This window comes from Cervus elaphus, chromosome 28 (genome assembly GCF_910594005.1).
Source record: "Cervus elaphus chromosome 28, mCerEla1.1, whole genome shotgun sequence".
NCBI classification, from domain to species: Eukaryota; Metazoa; Chordata; class Mammalia; order Artiodactyla; family Cervidae; genus Cervus; species Cervus elaphus.
In genome coordinates, this window is record NC_057842.1 from 62,592,323 (window position 1) to 62,616,273 (window position 23,951).

General features: G+C 39.8%; 1 protein-coding gene across 7 annotated transcripts in view; it reads right to left on the reverse strand.

Annotated features, from left to right (window-relative positions):
* ORC3 (origin recognition complex subunit 3) overlaps nt 1-23,951 on the reverse strand; it is a 65,259-nt gene that overhangs the window by 18,285 nt on the left and 23,023 nt on the right. For all 7 annotated transcript variants that reach the window (XM_043889855.1, XM_043889852.1, XM_043889851.1 and 4 more), the window contains 4 exons: nt 20,501-20,634; nt 19,999-20,062; nt 6,674-6,790; nt 5,815-5,894 (listed from right to left, as the gene is read on the reverse strand). In XM_043889855.1, coding sequence (XP_043745790.1) covers nt 5,815-5,894; nt 6,674-6,790; nt 19,999-20,062; nt 20,501-20,634 — 395 coding nt within the window. The remainder of the gene's footprint in view (nt 1-5,814; nt 5,895-6,673; nt 6,791-19,998; nt 20,063-20,500; nt 20,635-23,951) is intronic.

Consider the following 23,951-nt stretch of genomic DNA (forward strand, 5'->3'; position numbering starts at 1 on the left):
GATCCCTGGGTCAGGAAGATCCCCTAGAGAAAAGAATGGCAACCCACTCCAGTATTCTTGCCTGAAGAATCCCACGCACAGAGGAGCTTGGCGGGTTATAGTCCATGGGGTGGCAAAGTCAGACACGACTGAGCAACCAACACTTTCACGCTTTTTGTACCATGTCAAAATGAGTCAATGCTACCATATGGTTAGAAACACTTTAGCAAGATAAAACACGTAAATATTTTTACTGATGCACTACAAAAGTATAACCCTGAGATCAGAAGAAGGAAAGCTTTCAAACAGTTTGATTAGCTACTTCTGATTTTTTTAAATTATTTCTAAGCTACCCATTCCTTCTACTAGCAGAAAAGTGGTAGTAGGCACTAAATGTTTAATAAAGAAAAACTTAAAAATCAAATGCAGATCTTTCTTCTATCTGTTGAGATAAAAACCACAGCTCACTATGAGCAGCAGAATACCTTGGTCTAGTTTTGGAACCAATTTGACACCAACTGCCTAAAAAAGCCATCCAGCTTCTTTTCCAGCTTCATTTCTTCCCTCAATCTTTTTGTATTCCTTTCTTATTCTCCATAATTATTTAGAAGCACATTTCTCAAAGTGTGGCCCCTGGACCACCTGTCCAAATGTTGTAAAGTGTTTCTTAAATTGATTTCTGCTGACCATTACACCCAAGTTTCCAGCAGTCATGTTCAGAATCTTTGGGGGGAGGGCAGAAATTTGTATGTTTAATGCTTCAGCGGATGCTTACTTACACTAAAGCCACTCAGCATCTTTTGCTTTAAAATGAGCTTCAACAATTCAGCCATTTGTCTGAATTTAGCAGCAGCCCACAGAAAACTGTGAAGGGCTTGATACGACGCAAATTGAGGATTAGCAATGCCTGTTATAAAGAAATCATATTTTAGTGCTGCAGTCTCAGAGAGCTTCTGCATGGATAAATCTTGATCATGAGAAGTTAGATTATTATTATTTGGGAAGTGCCTCACAGACTGTGGAGTTCTGCCATTTTTCATAACAAGATCTTCAAATATTATCAAAAGTTAACCTGCAAAGTCAGGAAATAATGCATTATTTAGATTCTAAACCTCTAGTCTCTTTGAACTAAGCTAAAGTGATCAAATGTCAATATTATTACTTCAGTCATTTTTTTTTTTTAAACTCAATGAAAGCTGAGCTGACCTGCTAATATATTACTGTTTAATTCAAAGCCTTATTCAGAAATTAAAATAATCTCTTTCAGCCTTAAGTAAATTCTTCAGCTATCAATGAACTTGAATTTAAAAATCTGTTTCTGTAGCAAACTCATAAGGTTCCACTTGGGACACCCAGACTAGACACTGTGGCTCCATTCATTAAAGACGTCTGCACACTGTGCCAACATGTCCTCAGGATGGAGTGTGGGCTGAGTCCACAGGAGCCTGCTCTGCTGGCTCATCTTAAAACTTGGGGTGCCCTCTCAACACGGACTCCTGGCCACAAACCCGTATAAATTTCCGTTTGTGCCACCACTCGAATAACTGGAATAGGGCTGAAAACCTGACTGAACGTGGAAGATCTGGAGTTAAATCCCAGCTCTGCCAGCTGCAGAAAAGCCCCTCACTGCTTCCGGCTTTGGTTTCCTTACTGGAGAAAAACAACGTGGTGGCTCGAGATGAGCGATTCTCGGTTGATGCTGGAGGGGCCGAGGGACAGCAGATTCTCCTGAGAAGGGGCCCAGCCTGAGAACCACGGCTGCGGGCCCACTGGCGCTGCGGGCGCAGGGCAGCGCGCCTCCATCCAGCTGAGCCGTCAGCGGCCCAGAAGTGGAGGCCTTCATGATTTATGTCAACCCTTCAAATCTTACCACTGAGGCATGATTTTTCAAATTTTAAAAGTCTGAAAAATTCTTGGTCTAGGGTTTGATATTTAGGTGGCTGTCTAGAAATTCCCTCCAATAGAAAGCTAAAATGTTCCTCTTAACGTCTTTCACAGCTGACCAGAAAAACACACTCACCTAGCTCACTGCTCAGTTAGCATAACTTTTTTTTTTTACCACTTTCTGTTCCCAAGCAGTGTTTTAACTTAAATATATCCTTTTATAATGACACATGGTTGAGTGAAAATTAACCAACTCATATCCTGTGTAGGAATGTGGTCTTCAGGCTCCAAGAGTTGACTGACAGAGGAAAGGTTAGACATGCAGAACCACTGCACTCATGTCAGATTATGACAAATTATAAATGCATGCTATCCAAACATCAATGTCTGTTATCTACATTTAAAAATAACGGTGATAAAAAAAATTCTAGAGGTCTTTTTCGACTTATGAACAGTTGACATTTTCAACATTCTTTTAAGTTCCTTGTAAATATCTTTTAATTGAAATATAATTGACATATAACATTACAGGTATACAACATGATTCAATATATGTATATACTGTGACATGATCACCACAATAAATCTGGTTAACATCTGTCATCTCACATAGTTTCTCTTAGCAACTCTCAAATACACAATACAGTATTATTGATAGTAACCATGCTGTACATTACAATCCTAAGGTTCCTTTATAACTGGAAGTTTGCGCCAATTCTGACCACCCCCTACCCCTGGCAACCATCAATTTGCTCTCTGATTCTGTAAGCTCGGTGTTAAGGCAGCATTCCCTTCTTTTTATTTCTGAATCACACACACAGACACACACACGCACTCATCCGCTACCCACTCATCCATCGATGGACACTGAGGTTGACTCTATGCCTTGGCTATTATAGACAATGTTGTGGTAAACACGGTGCTGGTATCCTTTCGAGTTATCACTTTCATCTCCTCCTGATAAACACCCAGGGGTGGAAATGCTGCGTCATAAAGCAGCTCTATTTTTAACTTTTTTGCGGAATCTCCACTCTGTCTTCCATAGTGGCTGCACAATTTACATTCCGACCAACAGGGAAGAAGGGTTCCCTTTTCTTCACACCCTCACCAATACTTCTTATTTCTTGTCTTTTTGATAACAGTCATTCTCATGGGTGACATCTTAATTGTGGTTTTGATTTGCATTTCCTTGATGATTAGTGATGTTTAGCACTTTTTCATGTACCTGTTGGCCATCTGTATGTCCTTTTAGAAAAATGGCTACTCATACCCTCTGCCCGTTTTCTACTCAGATTTTTTTCTATTGAGCTGTGTGAGTTCTCTATATGTTTTAGATACTAACCCTCCTCAGATGTATGCCTCACAAACACCTTCCCCATCTGCAGGCGCCTTTTCATCTTGCTGACGGCTCCCTGTGCAGAAGCCTTTTAGTTTAAGACAATCCCACTCCTGTGTCTTTGCTTTTGGTGTCAAAGCCAAAACACCATCGCCAAGACCAATGTCAAGGCGCTCATTGCTTATGTTTTCTTCTAGTCTTATGGTTTTAACTCTGTGCTTGTCTTTAATCCATTTTGAGTTCATTAGTGGTCCAGTTTTTCCAATTCCATTTGCTGATGGCTGTTCTTGCCCCATTGTATATTTTTGTCCCCTGTGTCATAAATTAGCTGCCCATGTAGGCATGAGTTTATTTCTGGGTTCTCTATTCTGCCCCATTCATCTATGTCTGTTTTCACGCCAATATCACACTGTTTTGATTACTACAACTTTGTAATATACACAGAAATCAAGAAGAATGTCTCCACCTATGTTCTTCCTCAAAACTGTTTTGGTTCTTTAGGGTCTTTTGCAGTTCCACACAAATGTTAGGAATTTTATACTTTTTAATGGTCACAAAATATTTCATCAAGTAGACCTATGGTTATTTAAACATGTCAGCTTCCAGATAAAAGGGATTTTTTAAGAGAAATACTGCCATTCAAGTAACTCTAAACAAAAAGTTCAAATTGGAAATGTTACTAGACTATGTTTCTAATAGTACTACAGTTCTTCTTTCCAAAGAAACATTCAGTGATCATTTTTAACTTATTTTCTCTTATGACTTCAATTATTTGAAGACAGGAGACAAGAATGTCTGGTTTCCTAAATTCAGATGTTTCCTATTTAGAATGACTAAACTGACAAGTGTCCCTGATTTTTTGTTGACATCTAATCTATACAAAGGGGAAGAGAAGAATTCCAGTTTAAAGGGTGGCAGATTTCTTTCTCTCTGGTAGGTCCCAGATTCTTGCCTGCCCTTGCTGTAACTGCTGTATTTATCTTTAGTTTTTAATATCCATGTTTTTGACCTCAGATTAGCAATATGACTGAAACGTTGCTTTCTATTCATTGGTTCTGCTTTACTCAGATCCCCAAATCCCTATTTTAGACCTGAGCAAAGAAAAGTGGAATGTATAAAAGTTTTAAAGTCAGATCTGAATTAGAATCCTAGTTCCATCAAACAGCTATAAGATCTCAGGAAAATTACTTAAACCCTATCTGTGCTTTAGCTTCACCTGCTATCAAGTGTGGCTAACGGCATCTCCCACAGAGGTGCACCTGGGCACTCGACTGGAAAATGCACCCGCAGTGCCTGACAGAGCGGGACCTCACGGCCTCTGACTGGCGCTGTCCCACAGTGCATCCCACAGCGACCACTGTTTGCAGCTCCTTACCCTCACTTAGAACGGGCATTCTGGATCCCTGGCCCTCACTGACAAATAAATCTATGAATTTACAAATACCCAACTGGAAAAGGAGGGCAATTACTGATCATGAGGTTAAAGAGGAAACCCAGCAAGAATCAACTGGGTGCTTGAGATAAGTGTGCCGACCTGAACAGAAAACCAAAGAAAGCTCAGGAACATTCCAGTTGAAGTATATAAATATACGGAAATCTCTTATTGGCATTTAAAGAAAATGAAATAAAACATAGCTTTTCAGGGGCAATCTAGTTTCCATGGGGAGTTATTTTTCCAGATAGCATAAAATTAGTTTCCTATCTTAAGCTGCACCTGCTGGATCACTAACACTTGCATTATTAAGTCTCGGGACTGAACGTGCTCTCGATGTGAATTTTCCTCCCACTGTGCCCATCTGTTCTTTTCTTGTGGACCCAGGGGAAGCCAAGGCTTGGTAAATATTCAGTTCTTAGACTTCTTTACGATATTTTCATATGAACATTTATATCCACTGAGGAAAATTATAAGACTGTGTGCAAAAACAACTCACACTTGGATTCCCTTCTCTCACTACCCAAGTGGTCATTATTTTTATGAAAGACTAAGAAGTCACCATACACATAAGGCGTAAAGACAAGGAAAACAAATAATTATAACTTTAAAAGATAAACTTGTCAGGAATAAGTGATCTTTGATATCTGGTAATAGCACCAAGATACCTTATTTATTCATATAATCCTAGAAAAAATTCATGGCTTAGCCAATGTTAATGCTGACAGAGCCAGCTCAGGCTGGGGAAGGCATCAAGACCACCGCCCGGTGGCAGCCACCCTTCACAGGACGCACCTCACTCAGTGATGCTGCTCCGCAACCCAACCAGACTGGGGCCATGTGAGCGTGCCTGCCGTGACTACCTTCCCTATCATGACGGCAAGCTGGCTGGACTGAAATGATCAATACCAAGGTTCTCCCTGTGTGCTATCAACAATTCAGAAAGCAAACACTGATTTCACTTAAAAAATCCAAAGTTCAGAAACAAGGTAAAACTAGCAAAGAAATGGATGGTCTCTACATTAAAAACACTATATAAACTACAAACATAAAATTCAAGATATATACAAATATTAGTTACAACATGGCTACTTATGAAACTCCTTGGCAGGCAGAGTTCTGGAAGCAGATGTTATTTATTGGCAGGCTTAGAGTAGATAAAAAAGGAAAAAAACCACACTACCTCAGCAGCTGCAAGACTGATGCATACTCCTCTGAATCCCATATGTTCTTTTCTAAACACATGCAGTACAGCTCTCTGATCTGGAAGTGAACAGCACACTTGTGAGGGACCAAAAACGATCTACTAAGTTTGCACATTACTAGTTTGTAAAAATCATAAATGAGCGGGTCAAAGAAAATTTTTCATTCACATGAAAGCAAAATGAGATCATATTGGGAATGGCTGATGTCACTGGTCACTCTGCAATAAGAAAATTACTAAAACGATGATGTGATTACTAAAAAGAAGGTTTAATGGCAGAAAATAAGTCATTCTTACATGTTATATTTGTTCTGTAACCCTCCGAGTTAAGGATGCAAAGATTTAGGAATACAGAATTCTTCCATTGCATCCACTCTAAAGATGGTTCACAGGTTTATGTTATGACCCAAAGGCCAGTAGGGCATAATTCTGCAAGAAGCAAAAGTACTACTTTCCTTTAGTTCTGGGTATAATGCAAGGTTAACCATTAGGCGGTCTCAAACAGATTCCTTTTTTCATTTCACTGAAGTGGAGGATCAGCTCTCTCAGTGTAAGTGACAAAGTATTAAAGAAAATAAATTAAGGTGACTTGGCACAAGCACCCTGGAGGGAAAGAACTGCCGCCTGGATTCACATGGCTGTTTCTGGTTGTGGCCCTCAGAACAGAACACAGTTTCAATCACCAGTAACGTGCACAGCTGGGATGGGTTTAGACTGTGCACACACTGCAAGATGTGGATCCGTTGCAAATTCTGAGGCCTGAATGCTACTAAACTCAAAGGGAAAAACCAGTAATATTCCTGCATCAGAGATTCCAAATGAGTTAAGTTCTGGTTACCTGTCGCCCCAATGGGTACTTGGGAAGAGAAGAAGTAAAGTGATGAAGACATCTCAAAACCAGGAAGTACTTCGTGTGGTAAACATGCAGGTTTTCTAGTAATGACTGTGTTTCCTCCTAAAAAAGTCATTACAAATATGTAAGCCAGCAATTAGCAGAATAATAAAGTCTAATTTCCAGAAAACTGATGAGACAAGATTCAGAATTACAAATTAACCTTAAGTCTGAGAATTCATCATGCACACAAAATCTAGGATAACAGTTGGATACTCTTTATTTAGTATCAAGTCTGGTGATATTTTACACATACCAAAACTAAATTACTTTTGTAACTAATTTCCTCTTGTCTAAAGCACTGCCACAAAGACTTGGCCCCTCAGAAACACACGTGTGCAAACGAGCACCTGCTGGACGCTTGCCCACGTCCGTCACCTGGAGTGTCACAGCAAGGGATGGCCACCATCCCCTAGCTTCAGGGGCATGAGGGGGTGAGGAGATCACCAGAGCCCCCAGTGCCAACGTAACTAAGGGCCACTGCGGTTCCATGATGGTTTAAGCCACCCACGCAGCATTACAGGAGCTCAGTCCCCTGACCTGGAGTCAGCCCATGCCCCCAGCACTGGCAGCAGAGTCTCAACCACGCGACTCCCAGAGGAGCCCCCGTTGCTTTCCCCACGGTCCTACGGAAGCTGTGCTGAAAGGGAAGGAGAGACTGCAGTAGCGACACCGCGGGTGACCACGCTACATCTCTGCTTTCTCGGTGGGCATCTCCAAAACTGGGTTTGTTCACTTTACCGACTAAGCAGGTGAAACTGAAAATTAGAACCCTGAAGCCAACAGCTTTGTAACTTAGAATCCAAGAAGTGTGATTCGGGAGGCAGTCTTAAGAAACCTATGGGACGACCAATCTCACAGATCAGTTTCAAAAGGCTTTTCTTTGGAGGGGTGATGGTTGGGAGAGTTTTCTAGAACTTTCTGAAGTGTTTTAAAAGGGATTTTAAAATACTACACCCTATCATGCATTTTTCATGCTTCAAATCCTTTTATCACTTATTTCTGTAACATTTTCTTAAGACGATTACGATCTGTGGTACCATCTTCAAATTTTTTCCTCCAATAAGAAGTCAAATAAAAAACCTTAAGTACTGAGCTGTCTTTTTTCCTGCAATACCCTGCAGATACCCAAGATTTCAGTGGTCAACCACGCAGAAAATAACTCTCCAGACATCAACGTGCTGTGTTTAGTCACTCAGTCGTGTCCAACTCTTTCCAAGCCCACAGACTGTAGCCTGCCAGGTTCCTCTGTCCCTGGGGGTTCTCCAGACAATACTGGAGTGGGTTGCCATGCCCTCCACCAGGGGATCTTCCCGACCCAGGAATTGAACCCGGGTTTCCTGCACTGCAGAAGGATTCTTTACCTGCTGTGCTACCCGGAAAGCCCCCAGATATTAATACACTCAAACAAATCTAAGCTATCTAATCCAACAAGTCTGATACACTTTCCTGAACTCTAACTTACCTAGAAATCAATTCCTTGGTCAGCAACCTGAGTCATTACTTGAAAGCACACGGCAAATGAAAGAAAAGCTCTTAGTAGCAAAGTTTTTTCCTGCCAGTATTTGAGTTAGGGGGTAATTTCAAAAATCTAGGTCTTCTATCATAACGAAGGGTATTTTAACTGCTACTGTCAGAGTACACGTAAGCTCTATTCTCACTATAAGCTGTAACATAGAGATGCATGGAGCCACTAATGGCTTGCCGTGATATGTGGGTACATAAGCTTGTAAACAGGGGCACTGTTCCAGAGAAGAAGGAATCTGTTACTGAATAATGACTGTGCTTGTACCACCTCTTACTTTTGCTTTGTGGGCTAACTATAAATACAAACAACTGGGTGATACAGTAGAAATGAACAACATCTTCACTAAATTTACTTGGATGTGGAGAGAAAAGAAATACTTGACACAGTATAGGCAATGTTCCACGTTCCAGGAATTAGATGCCCTGGAGTAAGTGGGAGAAGAAAGATACAAACATGTTTTCTCGCAGACAGTCTTAGTACCTTCACACTTTCCAGCGTGCATCACATCCCTGTGATGACTAGAATTCTAGCCTTGAAAAAACATTTTGTCTTCTTTTGTTTTCTTCCTATAACATGGCAGATATTTCATCTGAGGAAATGGAAGTTCTGATTCCAACACTGAAAATAAAACTGGCTACGCGGGACTAATCGGAAGATCTGTTATACCTGTCGAAGGGATTTTCAACAGTGATTCTGACCATCCAAAATCTCTGACTTAATGTGCTGGCTTCAGAACCTAACTCCGTATAAGAAAGATTCCACTATTATTTATATCTGTGTGCTTATCAGAAAACATCACCAATGACTAATTTAGCTTTTTCATGTAACCTGTCCTCTAAGTTCTTTGTCTTACTGCGACAGCTATCTGCAAATGCCTTTATGTGTGCAGGGCAACAATTCCTAAAGCACTGTATGAACACGCTTTCATAAACTTCAGCCTGTAAGAGGTCCTGATGCAAGAGAAAATCTCCCTCTTAATACATTACAGCGGCATCACACCACGCTCGTGCACAGACACAGCCTGCTGAAATAGCTCTCCCGTTTGCTAGTCATTAAATTTTTCCTCTGCAATCTTTTCCATACCCTAGTCATAGCTGCCATTGTTTTATTTCATAACGGTGTTTGGATGGTCTTTTCAACAGAGATGCACTGCCTAGAAATATTTATTGTTTCAAAGAAATGTTTTTTTCTGTTCTGAAAACATGAAGACCTCCTGGTCTCTACTGATCTTTGAGACAGACACAGGAAAACAGTGAGCTGCAGGAAAAACAGCAGAACCAGCCCCCTTGCTGCTCCCAAACATCCCACACAAGCTCCAGCCTCTCGTGCTTTCCACTCGCTGTGGCCCTGCTGAGAATTTTCTTCCTCTGGGTTCCTGTATGGGATGCTCTGTAACTTCCTCTTTACTCAAAACTCACCTTCCTGATGAGGCTCTTACTTAAAGTCTCCATTTCATTCCCAGGGCACACTGCCAGTATTGCCTTTCTCTCTCTCACTGTTTTCTTCTTAGCAATTACTACTCACAAAGATGTTTTACCGACTCACTTTGATAGCAGGTAAGCTCCAAAAAGGCAGGGGGGTTGCTTGTTTTGTTCACTCTTGTACTAGATTAATACTTGGCCCACAGTAGGCATTCAAGAAGTATTTCTTGAATGAAGTAGTACGTGAATGAATGGAGGCCAACACGCAGTCTCTTTCCTCAGTAAGAGCAACTGCTGGAAAAAAAGACCGACCACTGTTGTCTTGCTGGATACGGGCCAGATTTAGTAGTTTTTCAAAAGAAGACAAAGTCTGAATTCATGATATAAAATTTCTCTATTTGTAAATGCTGGCTAAGATTAAAAAAACAAAACCACCATGGACCTAAAAAATCACAGTGATAGCCAGCTGTCAGCTGCCAGTCAATGTGTAATAAGTTCAGTTCAGTTCAGTCGCTCAGTCGTGTCCAACTCTTTGCAACCCCATGAACTGCAGCACGCCAGGCCTCCCTGTCCATCACCAACTCCCGGAGTCCACCCAAACCCATGTCCATTGAGTCAGTGATGCCATCCAACCATCTCATCCTCTGTCGTCCCCTTCTCCTCCCGCCTTCAATCTTTCCTGACATCAGGGTCTTTTCCAATGAGTCAGCTCTTCACATCAGGTGGCCAAAGTATTGGAGTTTCAGCTTCAGCATCAGTCCTTCCAATGAACACCCAGGACTGATCTCCTTTAGGATGGACTGGTTGGATCTCCTTGCAGTCCAAGGGACTCTCAAGAGTCTTCTCCAACACCACAGTTCAAAAGCATCAATTCTTCAGCACTCAGCTTTCTTTATAGTCCAACTCTCACATCCATACATGACCACTGGAAAAACCATAGCCTTGACTAGATGGACCTTTGTTGGTAAAGTAATGTCTCTGTTTTTTAATATGCTGTCTAGGTTGGTCATAACTTTCCTTCCAAGGAGTAAGCGTCTTTTAATTTCATGGCTGCAATCATCATCTGCAGTAATTTTGGAGCCCCCAAAAATAAAGTCAGCCACTGTTTCCCCATCTATTTGCCATGAAGTGATGGGATCAGATGCCATGATCTTAAGTTTTCTGAATGTTGAGCTTTAAGCCAACTTTTTCACTCTCCTCTTTCACTTTCATCAAGAGGCTCTTTAGTTCTTCTTCACTTTCTGCCATAAGGGTGGTGTCATCTGCATATCTGAGGTTATTGATACTTCTCCCGGCAATCCTGATACCCACTTGTGCTTCTTCCAGCCCAGCGTCTCTCATGATGTACTCTGCATATAAGTTAAATAAGCAGGGTGACAATATACAGCCTTGACATACTCCTTTCCCTATTTGGAACCAGTCTGTTGTTCCATGTCCAGTTCTAACTGTTGCTTCCTGACCTGCATACAGGTTTCTCAAGAGGCAGGTCAGATGGTCTGGTATTCCCATCTCTTTCAGAATTTTCCACAGTTTATTGTGATCCACACAATCAAAGGCTCTGGCATACTCAATAAAGCAGAAATAGATGTTTTTCTGGAACTCTCTTGCTTTTTCAATGATCCAGCGGATGTTGGCAATTTGATCTCTAGTTTCTCTGTCTTTTCTAAATCCAGCTTGAACATCTGGAAGTTCATAGTTCACGTATTGCTGAAGCCTGGCTTGGAGAATTTTGAGCATTACTTTACTAGTGTGTGAGATGAGTGCAACTGTGTGGTCGTTTGAGCATTCTTTGGCATTGCCTTTCTTTGGGACTGGAATGAAAACTGACCTTTTCCAGTCCTGTGGCCACTGCTGAGTTTTCCAAATTTGCTGGCATATTGAGTGCTGGCAATGTGTAATACAACCGTTTAAATAAGCCATCTCCAGTCACATAAATTATGTCTGTCTGTCATTCATTCAAAAATCACTACTGCTTACTCAAATGACATGGCCGCCATCATTAAGGATTACTTTTTTTACAGCAGCCAATGACTACGTAAAACTTAAATATATATTTATAGGTAAATAAAACATGATTTGTAGATTAATATGTGCCATGATACTTAGTTCTTGCATTTATTTCTCTTCTTTCCAGAGTACTATCACTTTCTTGTCTAGAATTGTATGCACGGGGTGAAGAGTGAGCTCAAGAAAACTAAATGAAAGTATGTAAAAGTGACTAAATTTATGCAACTTATTCCTTTCAATTAATTCACCGCTCACTGAAAGGTAGTAAAACAAATTTTAGGATTAAAATGCATCAGCTGTCCAAGAACACAGCATTTTCTTATTTATTATCTTGACAGAACTAAGCGTTATTTTTCTTATTAGAGAGAAATTTTAGCTGAAGATGATTCCCACGCTTGACTTCTCACATGGCAGCTACCTAGAGAACAGCAAACCATGGCTTTCTCCCAGCTCCCTGGGTGGAAGGAGTGCTAATCTTCTCGTCTCTCTCAGCCCTTTGGGCTCCATGCTGCTACCCTGGCATTTATATCAGAAACATTTGAGGAAGGGTTTGGATTGAAACTGCCAATTTCTCACACATTACCCTGTTAACGCCTAGCTTGTCTGATCACATTTGGTAGTTTGCTTGGAGAGATTTCTTTTTTCCTTCCCTTTTATTATTTTTTCAAATAGATTTTCCCCCTTCTCTTGTCTTTCAGATCTGCATCAAAACAAAACAAAACAAACAACAGAAAGAAGAGGCAGGCGGAGGTGAAAGGCAGGTCTCCACCACACTCAGGGTGAGCATGCTAAACGGTCACCACGAGTCCTTGCCCCGCCTCTAACCTGTTCTGTGACTTCAGATACGTCACTTCTTTCTCTGGGCTCCAGCTCCTCACAGGAATTCAATAAAATAAGCATGCTGTATCAGGTTATCTTTCTAACAGCAATTATGTTACAACTTTTAAGACCTTCTCTTACTTTCAGCTCCTAATGGAGTTTAAATCTAGTTGGGCACATAAGCTTAGAGACATGAAATACTGAAAAGTCAAAATAATAAAACTTCAGCTGTCACCTGCAAGAGACTGAATTTCAGTCTTCTAATACCATGAAGTTTAATGCTTTAACAGGATGCCACACAGCTTTAAATAAGATTTGAATAAAAATACACAGACTTATTTTCTTACACGAGGTATATGAAATTAGTCACTCATTACATAATGAGCATAATTAATTTCTTGACAAGACAGGATCAACATGTATAGCAAATTATTACTAATATAGAATGTGGCTGGTTTAGAGGGCACAAGATTAAAATGGGCCCAATCTTAGATATGATGTTGGGACAGGCATAAAAAGTACTAATTGGGAAAAGCTGTTATAATTCTCCCTCCACCAAAACATTTCCTCATAGAAAGCAAGAGAATTTTTCACTACTTACTAAAAAAAAAAAACCAAAAAAAAAACTTCTCAGTATATCAAAAACTAGTATTTTTATTATAAGATAAAAACTATGCAAATATGATATGAGGCCAAAATCTTCTAAGCTCTCCTTAATATCTGACTTCAAACAAAATTTCAGGCACAGGAAAGAGTAAAAATTTTCTTATTATGGTGAATTTGAAAGTTCTGTTAAAGGCATGTCTGACAGCTCAATTTCTCATGAAATAGACTTTCATAAATTAAAGATTAAAGTTAAAAAAAAAAAGAAAGCTTGATTACTAAAGCAAAACTTTGGAACAAAAACATTATAAAAATATATACAGTCACTGTTCCTGCTGTTTCATTTAAATCCTATAGCTGTTTACCATAATAAACTGCCTGATTTAATTTCATTTAAACCTATACACTAAAATGAAATTTTAATGAGGAATCTAAATGATTTAACCAGTCAGAAGAAAAGTTATTAATCTGTTTAATGAACAAATAAATAAAAATTTTAGCATTCTGAAAGAAACTTCAAAGATTATTTGTTAAACTTCTATTAAAGGTTTGAAAGCTATTGGGACATCAGAAGTTTGAATTAATGGGAGCTTGAACCAAGTCCATTCTGCTTAAACTTAGAAGAACCTACTTGTGAGCTCTGAGAGCATACTTTCCAGGCATTGTACACAGCTGCCTTGGGCAGACTACTCAGAAATGAGAAAATGCGCAGTCTTGACTCTTTCAACTATACGTGGCCTTCTAATGTCTCACCTTAGTTTGAACTTCTTAATGAATCTTCTACAAATGTACATGGTTAAGTTAGCTAAATTTTTAGATTTAAGTACATTCAAAAAACTCATTCCTAAAGTTTATGAAATACAAAGCTGGTATATAATTTTAAAGCAGTTATTTATGAAACTAAGGGTCCATAATCTTAAGGGAGTTGAAGTGAGTTTTTCTGTTTGCTTTTTTTTTTTTAACATCTTGATTCCAGTCAGAATACAAGTGAGATGAATCATTTGTTAGGCTGCCATTTACTAGCTTAGTTCTACACTTAAGAAAACAAGGTAAAGGGAGACAATAAATGCTGTTTTCTTCTAGGGAGTCGTCTGGGCCAGTGGTTCGCAAAGAATGGTCTCCAGCGCAGCAGCGTCAGAAGTGCCTGGGGCCCTTCTGGAAACGCAGACTCCTGGGGCTGAGCTCAGGGGGGCACAACCAGAAACGCTGGGCGCGGGGCCTCGACACGCGTTTCAGAAGGGGTTCCGGTGTGTGCTACGGTCTCCAGCAGTCACTGAGAGTAGACAGCAAGGAGATTCTTAGAGCAGAAGCAATCTTGATATAAAGAATATAAATTTCACTAGATTACACTTTGAGATCTATGTCTCAGAAATGTAAGTGTAGAAAATCAGCACAAAACTAACAGGAGGTAGGTCTATATAACGATATGGCTCTACATGACTGTATAAGAGGATTATATATTCTTTGTTGTATGTTCTACGTTATATATCCTATGTCACAGAATATATAAAACAGTACATTTAACTGATATCTTAATTTTTATCATGGTGAAAAATAAATAGTAACTATTACTCTTGCCTGGGAAATCCCATGGATGGAGGAGCCTGGTAGGCTGCAGTCCATGGGGTCGCAAAGAGTCAGATACGACTGAACATCTTCACTTTCACTTTTCACTTTCATGCACTGGAGAAGGAAATGGCAAGCCACTCCAGTGTTCTTGCTTGGAGAATCCCAGGGACGGAAGCCTGGTGGGCTGCCGTCTATGGGGTTGCACAGAGTCGGACATGACTGATGTGACTTAGCAGCAGCAGCATTTCTGATTTACATTTATAAAAGTTTTATTCTTCTATTTGTTTTAAACTCACTCTCATTTGCTGAAAAGACTTTGATTAACACTAACCCTATGGAGAAATCATTACTAGGGATTATCCAGATTCAGAGACAAGGCTATTAAGGGTTAAACAGGGTAAGTGGTTTCCTTAAGTGCACAAGGCTACGGAGCAGTGGGAGCTCAAACGCAGGGTTTCTGAGGCGAGTTGTCCCCTGTATCACGCAGCACCATGTTACTGACTGTCATCGGGAATCGTCCCCTGTATCACGCAGCACCATGTTACTGACTATCATCTGGAATCGTCCCCTGTATCACGCAGCACCATGTTACTGACTATCATCTGGAATCGTCCCCTGTATCACGCAGCACCATGTTACTGACTATCATCTGGAATCGTCCCCTGTATCACGCAGCACCATGTTACTGACTATCATCTGGAATCGTCCCCTGTATCACGCAGCACCATGTTACTGACTGTCATCGGGAATCGTCCCCTGTATCACGCAGCACCATGTTACTGACTATCATCTGGAATCGTCCCCTGTATCACGCAGCACCATGTTACTGACTATCATCTGGAATCGTCCCCTGTATCACGCAGCACCATGTTACTGACTATCATCTGGAATCGTCCCCTGTATCACGCAGCACCATGTTACTGACTATCATCTGGAATCGTCCCCTGTATCACGCAGCACCATGTTACTGACTATCATCTGGAATCGTCCCCTGTATCACGCAGCACCATGTTATTATCATCCGGCATTCCTTTCCAATTGTTTTTATTATAGAAAAATACACATAAAATTATCAAGTATTTTAAACCAAAACTATAGAAAGATAAAAAGAAAAACATCATAATAAGAATAAAATATTCAAAGATATTTTTGGTCTAAACTAGAAAAACCAATAAATTAATTTTTCAGAGATAACTTCTGTCCCTTGAATTCAGCAGGTAGCCAACATACAATTTTTTCAGGTTAAAGGTGCAAATCTTTGTTGCTCCTTCATATTTCTTACTATGTAAGTCCCAAGAAAATACACCTCTAAATGATTAAATATGCAATCCCAAAAGGAATATGGCAAAGATGATAACAAACAGGTCTGACAACTGTAACAAACATAAGCACAGTACAAATAAATGCTTAGAAAATACACAAAAAGTTACTGAAAAGCAAAGTTAATATTAGACTATAATGAACAGGTTCAAAATTGGGAAAGGAGTATGCCAAGGCTGTTTGTTGTCACCCTGCTTATTTAACTTATAGGCAGAGTACATCATGCAAAATGCCGGGCTGGATAAATCACAAGCTGGAATTAGGAACGCCAGGAGAAATATCAACAACCTCAGATGTGCAGATGATAACCACTCTAATAAAGAGGAGAGTGAAAAAGCTGGCTTAAAACTCAACATTCAAAAACAAAGATCGTGGCATCCGGTCTCATCAGTTCATGGCAGAGAGATGGGGGAAAAGTGGAAACAGTGACAGATTTTATTTTCTTGGGCTCCAAAATCACTGTGGATGGTGAATGCAGCCATGAAATTAAAAGATGTTTGCTCCTTGGAAGGAAAGCTATGATAAACCTAAACAGCACATTAAAAAGCAGAGATATAATTTTTGCCAACAAAAGGTCCATATAGTTGAAGCTATGGTTTTTCCAGTAGTCATATATGGATGTAAGAGCTGGATCATAAAAAATGCTAAATGTTGAAGAACTGATGCTTTCAAATTATGCTGCTGGAGAAGACTCTTGAAAGTCCCTTGGACAGCAAGGAGATCAAAAGAAATAAACCCTGAATATTATTCACTGGAAGGACTGATGCTGAAGCTGAAGCTCCAGTCCTTTGGCCACCTGACGTGAAGAAATGACTCACTGGATAAGACCCTGATGCAGGGAAAGACTGAGGGCAGGAGGAGAAGGGGCGACAGAGGGTGAGGTGGTTGGACGGCATCAGTGACTCAATAAACATGAGTTTGAGCAAACTCAGGAGACAGTGAAGGACAGGGAGGCCTGGAGTGCTCCAGTCCATGAGACAGCAAAGAGTCAGACACGACTGAGCCAACGAACACGGCAAACTTCTGCAACAGGCCAGCCTAGACATTCTCTCCTTTTGTCATCTTAATGGTTAAAGGTACTCTTTAAAAATCCCTCTTGACCTCCGAAAGTACACTCTTGACAGAAACTTCCAGCTGGAAATACACGTGGCAACTCACTGACTGAATAGAACTAAGCTGTCTAATCTTAAAAAACTCAATAACATGCACACATCCTTTCCCGCTGGTTCTTAAATTTCCTCTATATTGAAATAACCTACTTTAGTGTCTGAAGACTTCCTACACTGCTCTGAAAAGATTACAGACTTTATTAAAATGATTATTAAATCCAATCTAAAAGTGATTTTATATTATGGCCTAGTGTGGATTCTGCATCAGAAATAATGTTTGATAAAGGCCATTTTGCATTGTGATTACGTATGTAAACTATAGCTGAACAACATCAAAAAGAAGCCATTCTCAATATATTTTGAGAATTTTTTTACAAGGAGGTAAATTAGTGTTTACCTGTATAGAACACATGCCCTCCAAAAACTAACATTCTTTTATTCAAAATTTAATACATAGGGAGCCCAACCTGGTGCTTTGTGACAACCTAGATGGGTGGAGTGGCAGGGGAGAGAGGCTTAAGAGAGAAGGGATACATTCGTATATAATTATGGCTGATTCACACTGATATATGGCAGAGACTACCATAACATCGTAAAGCAATTATCCTCCAATAAAAAAAAAATTGAAAATAGTTTGTATCAGTAAAACCCACAGAGTGCTAGGGCTTAACTTCAATCTCATCTTAATTTTAGTACAATTTTCTAATAAACTTTTTCCTTAAAAAGATATAAAGAGTCTGAAAATAAGTGTACCATCATACGTTCTAATTGTAAGGGACTTGTTAAATACATGAAGGTACATTCATTCAATAAAATGATGCCACTCTTATAGCTATCTGTAAAAGAATAAAATTAGAACATTCTGTAACACTATAAAAATAAGCTCAAAATGAATTAAAGACCTAAATAGAAGACTGAAAACCATAAAACTCTCAGAAGAAAACAGGCAGAACTCTGATCTAAATAGTAGTAGTATTTGCCTGGCTCTGTCTCCTAGGGCAAAGGAAACCAAAGCAAAAATAAACAAATGGGACCTAAATTAAACTTAAAGCTTTTGCAAAGCAAAGAAAACCAACAAAACGAAAAGACAACTTACTGAATGAGAGTAAATATTTACAAATGATACTACTGATAAGGGATTAATATCCAACATATATAAACAGCTCACACAACTTCAAAAGAGACAAACAACCTGATTAAAAAATGGGCAGAACTGAAGAGACATTTTTCCAAGGAGTAAATGCAGACAGGCGACAATTACTTGAACATCCTCAACACTACGGATAGACCAGGAAATGCAAATCAGAACCACAATGAGAGAGCACCTCACACCTCTCAGAATGGCTATCATCAAACAGAACATAAGTAACAAATGCTGGCAGGGATGTGGAGGAAAGGAAACTCTCGTACACTGTTGAGGGGAATGTAAACTGGTTCAGACAATGTGGAAAGTAGTATGGAGGTTTCTCAGAAAACTAAAAACAGAACTACTATATGACCTAGCAATTCCACTTCTTCATATGTATCTAAAAAAAAAAACCCAAAATACTAATTTGAAATGATACATGCACACAATGTTTAACCTAAGTGTCCATCACCAGATGAATGGATAAAAGAGGTGGGGACTACATATACAGTAGGATACTACTCAGCCACAGAAAAGAACGGCATTTTTACCATTTGCAACAACATGGATGGACTTATAGGGTATTATGCTAAGGGAAATACGTCAGGCAAATACTACACATCACTTACATGTAGAATCTAAAAAACAAACTAGTGAACGTTACAAAAAAGAAACAGACTCACAGATACGGTTACCAGTGGAGAGAAAGAAGGGTTAGGGGAATGTGATTAAGAGGCACAAACTGCAATCTATAAAATAAATAAGCTACAAGGATATATTGTACAACAGGGAATATGGCCAATATTTTACAACTATAAGTGGAGTCTAGCCTCTAAAAATTATAAATCGCTGTATGATGTACACCTGAAACTTATGTAATATTGTATATCAACTATATCACAATAAAGAAAGTTAATCTAAAAAAAAAATACAATGCCACTCTTTAGTAGTGATATAGAATGATTTCCAAGATTAAGAAAACAAAACAAAATACAAAATAGTGTATGTCTTTATCTTCTGTAAGACAGGGGAATAAACCTCCAAAATATATATAATTACTTGTTACTTGTATATGTGGAAAATATCTCCAGACTAATACATAAGAAACTAGCAACACTGGCTGTATTCAGGGAGGGTAAGTGGGTAGTTGGAGGATTAAGGTGGAAGGGAGAGGGAGGCTTTTCACTGTATATTATTTTTGCCTTTGAATTATGTACCATGTCCAATTATTATTTATTTAAGAAAGAAAAAAATTCCCTCTTTTGATATTCCCCATGCTGTATAGCTAACTCATAATTTTCTAAGCTCATCACGTCTTTCCTGGCACTATATTATCAATATGTAATGATATTTTTTTTCCAAATCAAATCAATATCCACTTAGCAGTGGGGCCCTAAGTTGCATGGCTTCTATTTCTGACAGCCCTTACAAGAATATTAAATGAGACCACCTACAGATTCCAAAACCACTATGTGGAAAAGAAAGTTGAGATCTGCAAGTGTTTCCAAAACAGACCACAGGAGAAACCTCATGTTCTAGCTTTTCCTTCTTGATTTAAAAAAAATAAAGTCTTCCTTTAGAACTGAGGTTTTACATCACCTTTAAGAATCACATTTCTATAGGATTATCAAGATCCAATACTTCACTATGCAAAGCATATTAGAGTGTACAGTTTTTTAAAAATAAAACTCAATAAATTTTTTGTGTATATTCTTTTTAATGAAGGGAAACAAAGAATAAAACAGCAACAAATATATCTATAGTCCTACCTTCAAAGATTTGTCACTGGTCAACAATGCAACTTGCTTTTCTGAAGACTGCTTTTCCACATACCTAAAATTTTTAAAACCGCATACACAAAAACAGAGAATGAGAATTTTAAATACTTGAATAGCATACGGAAATAAAGAACTACCAAGATTGGTGGCCACATTCTTTCATTTCTTTTCAAAAATAAATTCAAGTCATGGTCAAGTCCTTAAATCAGGTACATTTCTTAGTCTAGGGGTCTAATATTAAACAAAGGTCATAAACCCCAGAAACAGGAAATGTTACTTATAAAAATTAACTAACAAAACTGCAAATTACGACCCCCTGCAAAAATATTTTTCTTTATGCCAAATGTCTCAATTAAAAACAAATGTGTTTTATTTTGCTTTAAATAAAAAAGTTATTTTTCCTTTACCCACTTCAAAATTAACTGGCTCTGAGATCCCTTATTTTGCCCCAAGTCTTTGACAAGATATACTAAATATGTACTTCTCTTTTTACCTTCTAAATGATGGAAGACGTCGGATGTTTTCACATTGATTAGCTGATAAAAAACGTATTCTTCTCTTGGCTTCTGGGAGATTACAGCACAGAACACTGAGGGGCTGGGAATAGAAATGTTCTAATAGAGAAAGCTGAAAGAAAAGTGAAGATTCAATATATTTGCTGTATTTGGCAGTAAATCTCTTGCTCCATGTCTGCTAAATATTAAGGTGTTTTTTTTTTTAAACAGCGAAAGTATTTATGGCACTAATATATTTAATAATGTCACAATAAAACTGCAAACAATGCATAAATGTCTATACACCTAGAATATTTTAGGGCTCCAATTTTGCAGACAAGGTCAGAAAATTGTAATTTCTGAAGTATAAACTGAAAGAAACGAACATAAGTGGATAGATCAGCTATCCACAGAAGCTCCTTACTTACAATAACAATAGCTGTGATGGAGATGTGACTGTGGTGTGATCTAACAGTCTAACAGGTGCTCAAATATTCCTAAGAAAATACCAATCTAAAATCAGTGTAAAAACTGGTCTGCTAAATAAATAAAAATGCTACAAGAGCAGAAGCTTTGCTTACTGATAAAAAAAAAAAAAAAAAAAAAAAAAACATGAAAAATGACGCATGTCCAAAGAAAGTGTATCTTTTAAAACTCAGTTTTGTCATGGAGGAAAAGACGGCACATATTTGGTAGATACATGTGGTCCAGGAATTAGAGTGCTGTGGTCTCTCCAGTACAAGGGGGACTGATTTTCCAGCTTCTACCATAACTCGTAAGATGTATTTTACAAGACTATCCACATGTTAAAAACTCCTGACTCTAAGCAAGCTTCTCACAACCAGTTTGGTTTTTCCGCATACCTTGTACCAAAGAGAGAGCTCCCGAGAGAGTGTAGAAAACTAATTCTGGTCACTGGAAAACAGTATTCACCCCACAAATCCACACACTAACACCCTCCTTCCTTGCTGACATACGGTTACATTAATGGGATTATATTTATTTCAAAGTTAGCACTACTTTCTAAACATGAGAAAAGTAAAACCAAACACAATATGGGACTTGCTGGGGAGGAGGGATGGAACCAAGTCACCTGAGTTAGAGGACAGCTGTAGATGAAACAAGTGTATTGTCAATATTTGGGTCAATTAACAAGTTGGTTGTATCTACCTAATGAGGGAAGGACTTAAACATATAGCAATTATATGCCCTATTGCACCTCCTACAGAAACAAAGACTTACACATAGTATTTCCCACTGATGACTAAAACATACATTCAAAAAACTAAATTTTAAACATTCAAAACATGAAAATTATGGCATCTGGTCCCATCACTTCAAGGCAAACAGATGGGGAAACAGTGAAAACAGTGACAGACTATTTTCTTGGGCTCCAAAATCACTACAGATGGTGATTGCAGCCATGAAATTAAAAGACGCTTGCTCCTTGGAAGAAAAGCTATGACAAACCTAGATAGAGTACTAAAAAGCAGAGACATTACTTTGTTGACAAGTCAGGTCCATATAGTCAAGGCTACGGTTTTTCCAGGAGTCAGGTATGGATGTGAGAGCTGGACCATAAAAAAGACTGAGCACCTAAGAACTGATGCTTTTGAACTGTGGTGTTGGAGAAGACTCTTGAGAGTCCCTTGGACTGCAAGATCAAATCAGTCAATATGAAAGGAAATCAACCCTGAATATTCATCGGAAGGACTGATGCTGAAGCTCCAATACTCTGGCCACCTGATGTGAAGAGGTGACTCATTAGAAAAGACCCTGATGTTGGAAAAGATTGAGGACAGGAGGAGAAGGGGATGACAGAGGATGAGACGGTTGGATGGCATCACCGACTCAATGGACATGAGGTCTGAGCAAGCTCTGGGATGTGGTGAAGGACAGGGAGGCCTGGTGTGCTGCAGGCCATGGGGTCACAGAGTCAACACAACTGAGCAATGGAACAGCAGCTGAGGATCAGGAAAACTGGATGGATGGGGTACTGAGATTCTGCTGTCTGATCCTGGCCAAGCTACTTAATCTCAGTCTCTGCTTCTCAAGGGCAAAACTGGAGATAATAATACATATCAAAGGTTCAATGTTAATACTTAATAAAGTACCTAACATAAACAATAATCAGGAACTTAAAAAATCATCTAATCGGATCCCTTCATTTTACAGATGAGAAAACTGAGACACAGAAAGATGAAGTAACCTGGTTAATATTTTAATTATTAACAAACAGTCTTTATTCACACTCATTCCTTTCTGTTTTTGGCTGCCTGGGTCTTTGCTGCTGCACTTTCCCTGGCTGCAGTGAGTGGGGCGATTCTCTAGCGGGCGCGTGCAGGCCTCTCACTGTGGCGGCCTCTCTTGCCGCACACCAGGCATTAGGCACACAGGCTTCGGTGGCTGCAGCACGTGGGCTCAACGCTCCCGGGGTATCTTCCCTGCCCAGGGATCAAACTCGTGTCCCCAGCACTGGCAGATGGGTTCTCAACCGCTGGACCCCCAGCAAAGTCCTAATGTGCTTTTTTCCACTCACGTTCTCAATGGTATGTGAGCCTACAGTTTACACTTCCTTTTCCTTCGACCGCAGTGAGATATTCTCCTGCTGGTCTTCCTTCCCGTTTCTAGCGTCCTTTTCTGTGGCTCACTCACAGGGAGCTTGCCTTCGCGGCCTGCTCTTGGTCCTTTCCTCACTCTTCTAGGCAATACTTCATCCTCACGGCACAGCTTCAACCACCTGCCTTTCAATGATAAATCCTAAGTATTTCTAGTCCAGATCTTTCTCCTGGGTACAAATTTTTATATCCAACGTGCCCTAAATTTACCATCCACAGAAAGAAACATCCTTTTCACAAATGGGTCCTTGGCTTTATTTTAACAGGTACACTTAATAAAGGGTACCAAACTCCAAACCGTCTGCTAAGCTAGAACCTGTGTGTATGTAAGACACTCCTCTCTTACATATCCCATCAGCCACAAGATTCTGTCTCCTCTTCACATCTGTCTCCTCCTCCCTGGTCCCACCATCACCACCCTAGTTCAGCCCTCATCCTGACTCGTCTGGACTGCCATGCTGTGCTCAGCTGCATCCAACTCTTTGCGACCCGTGGACTGTAGCCCGCCAGGCTCCTCTGTCCACGGGATTCTCCAGGCAAGAACTACTGGAGTGGGCAGCCATTCCCTTCTCCAGGAGAACCTCCCAACCCAGGGGTCAAACCCAGGTCTCCTGCACTGCAGGTGGGTTCTTTGCCATCCGAGCCACGAGGGAAGCAGGACCCCTCCCACGGAGCTCTCTCCCTCTGCCGTCGCCTTTCCAGCCTCCACCCAGCAAGCTCCTGTCCTTGGGATACACTTCTGTTCACTGTGGAATCCCCAGGCATGTTTCTCGAACAGCACGGACTACTCAAGAGCTGCACTTCTACTTTTCTGCCTCCTTCAGCAAACAAT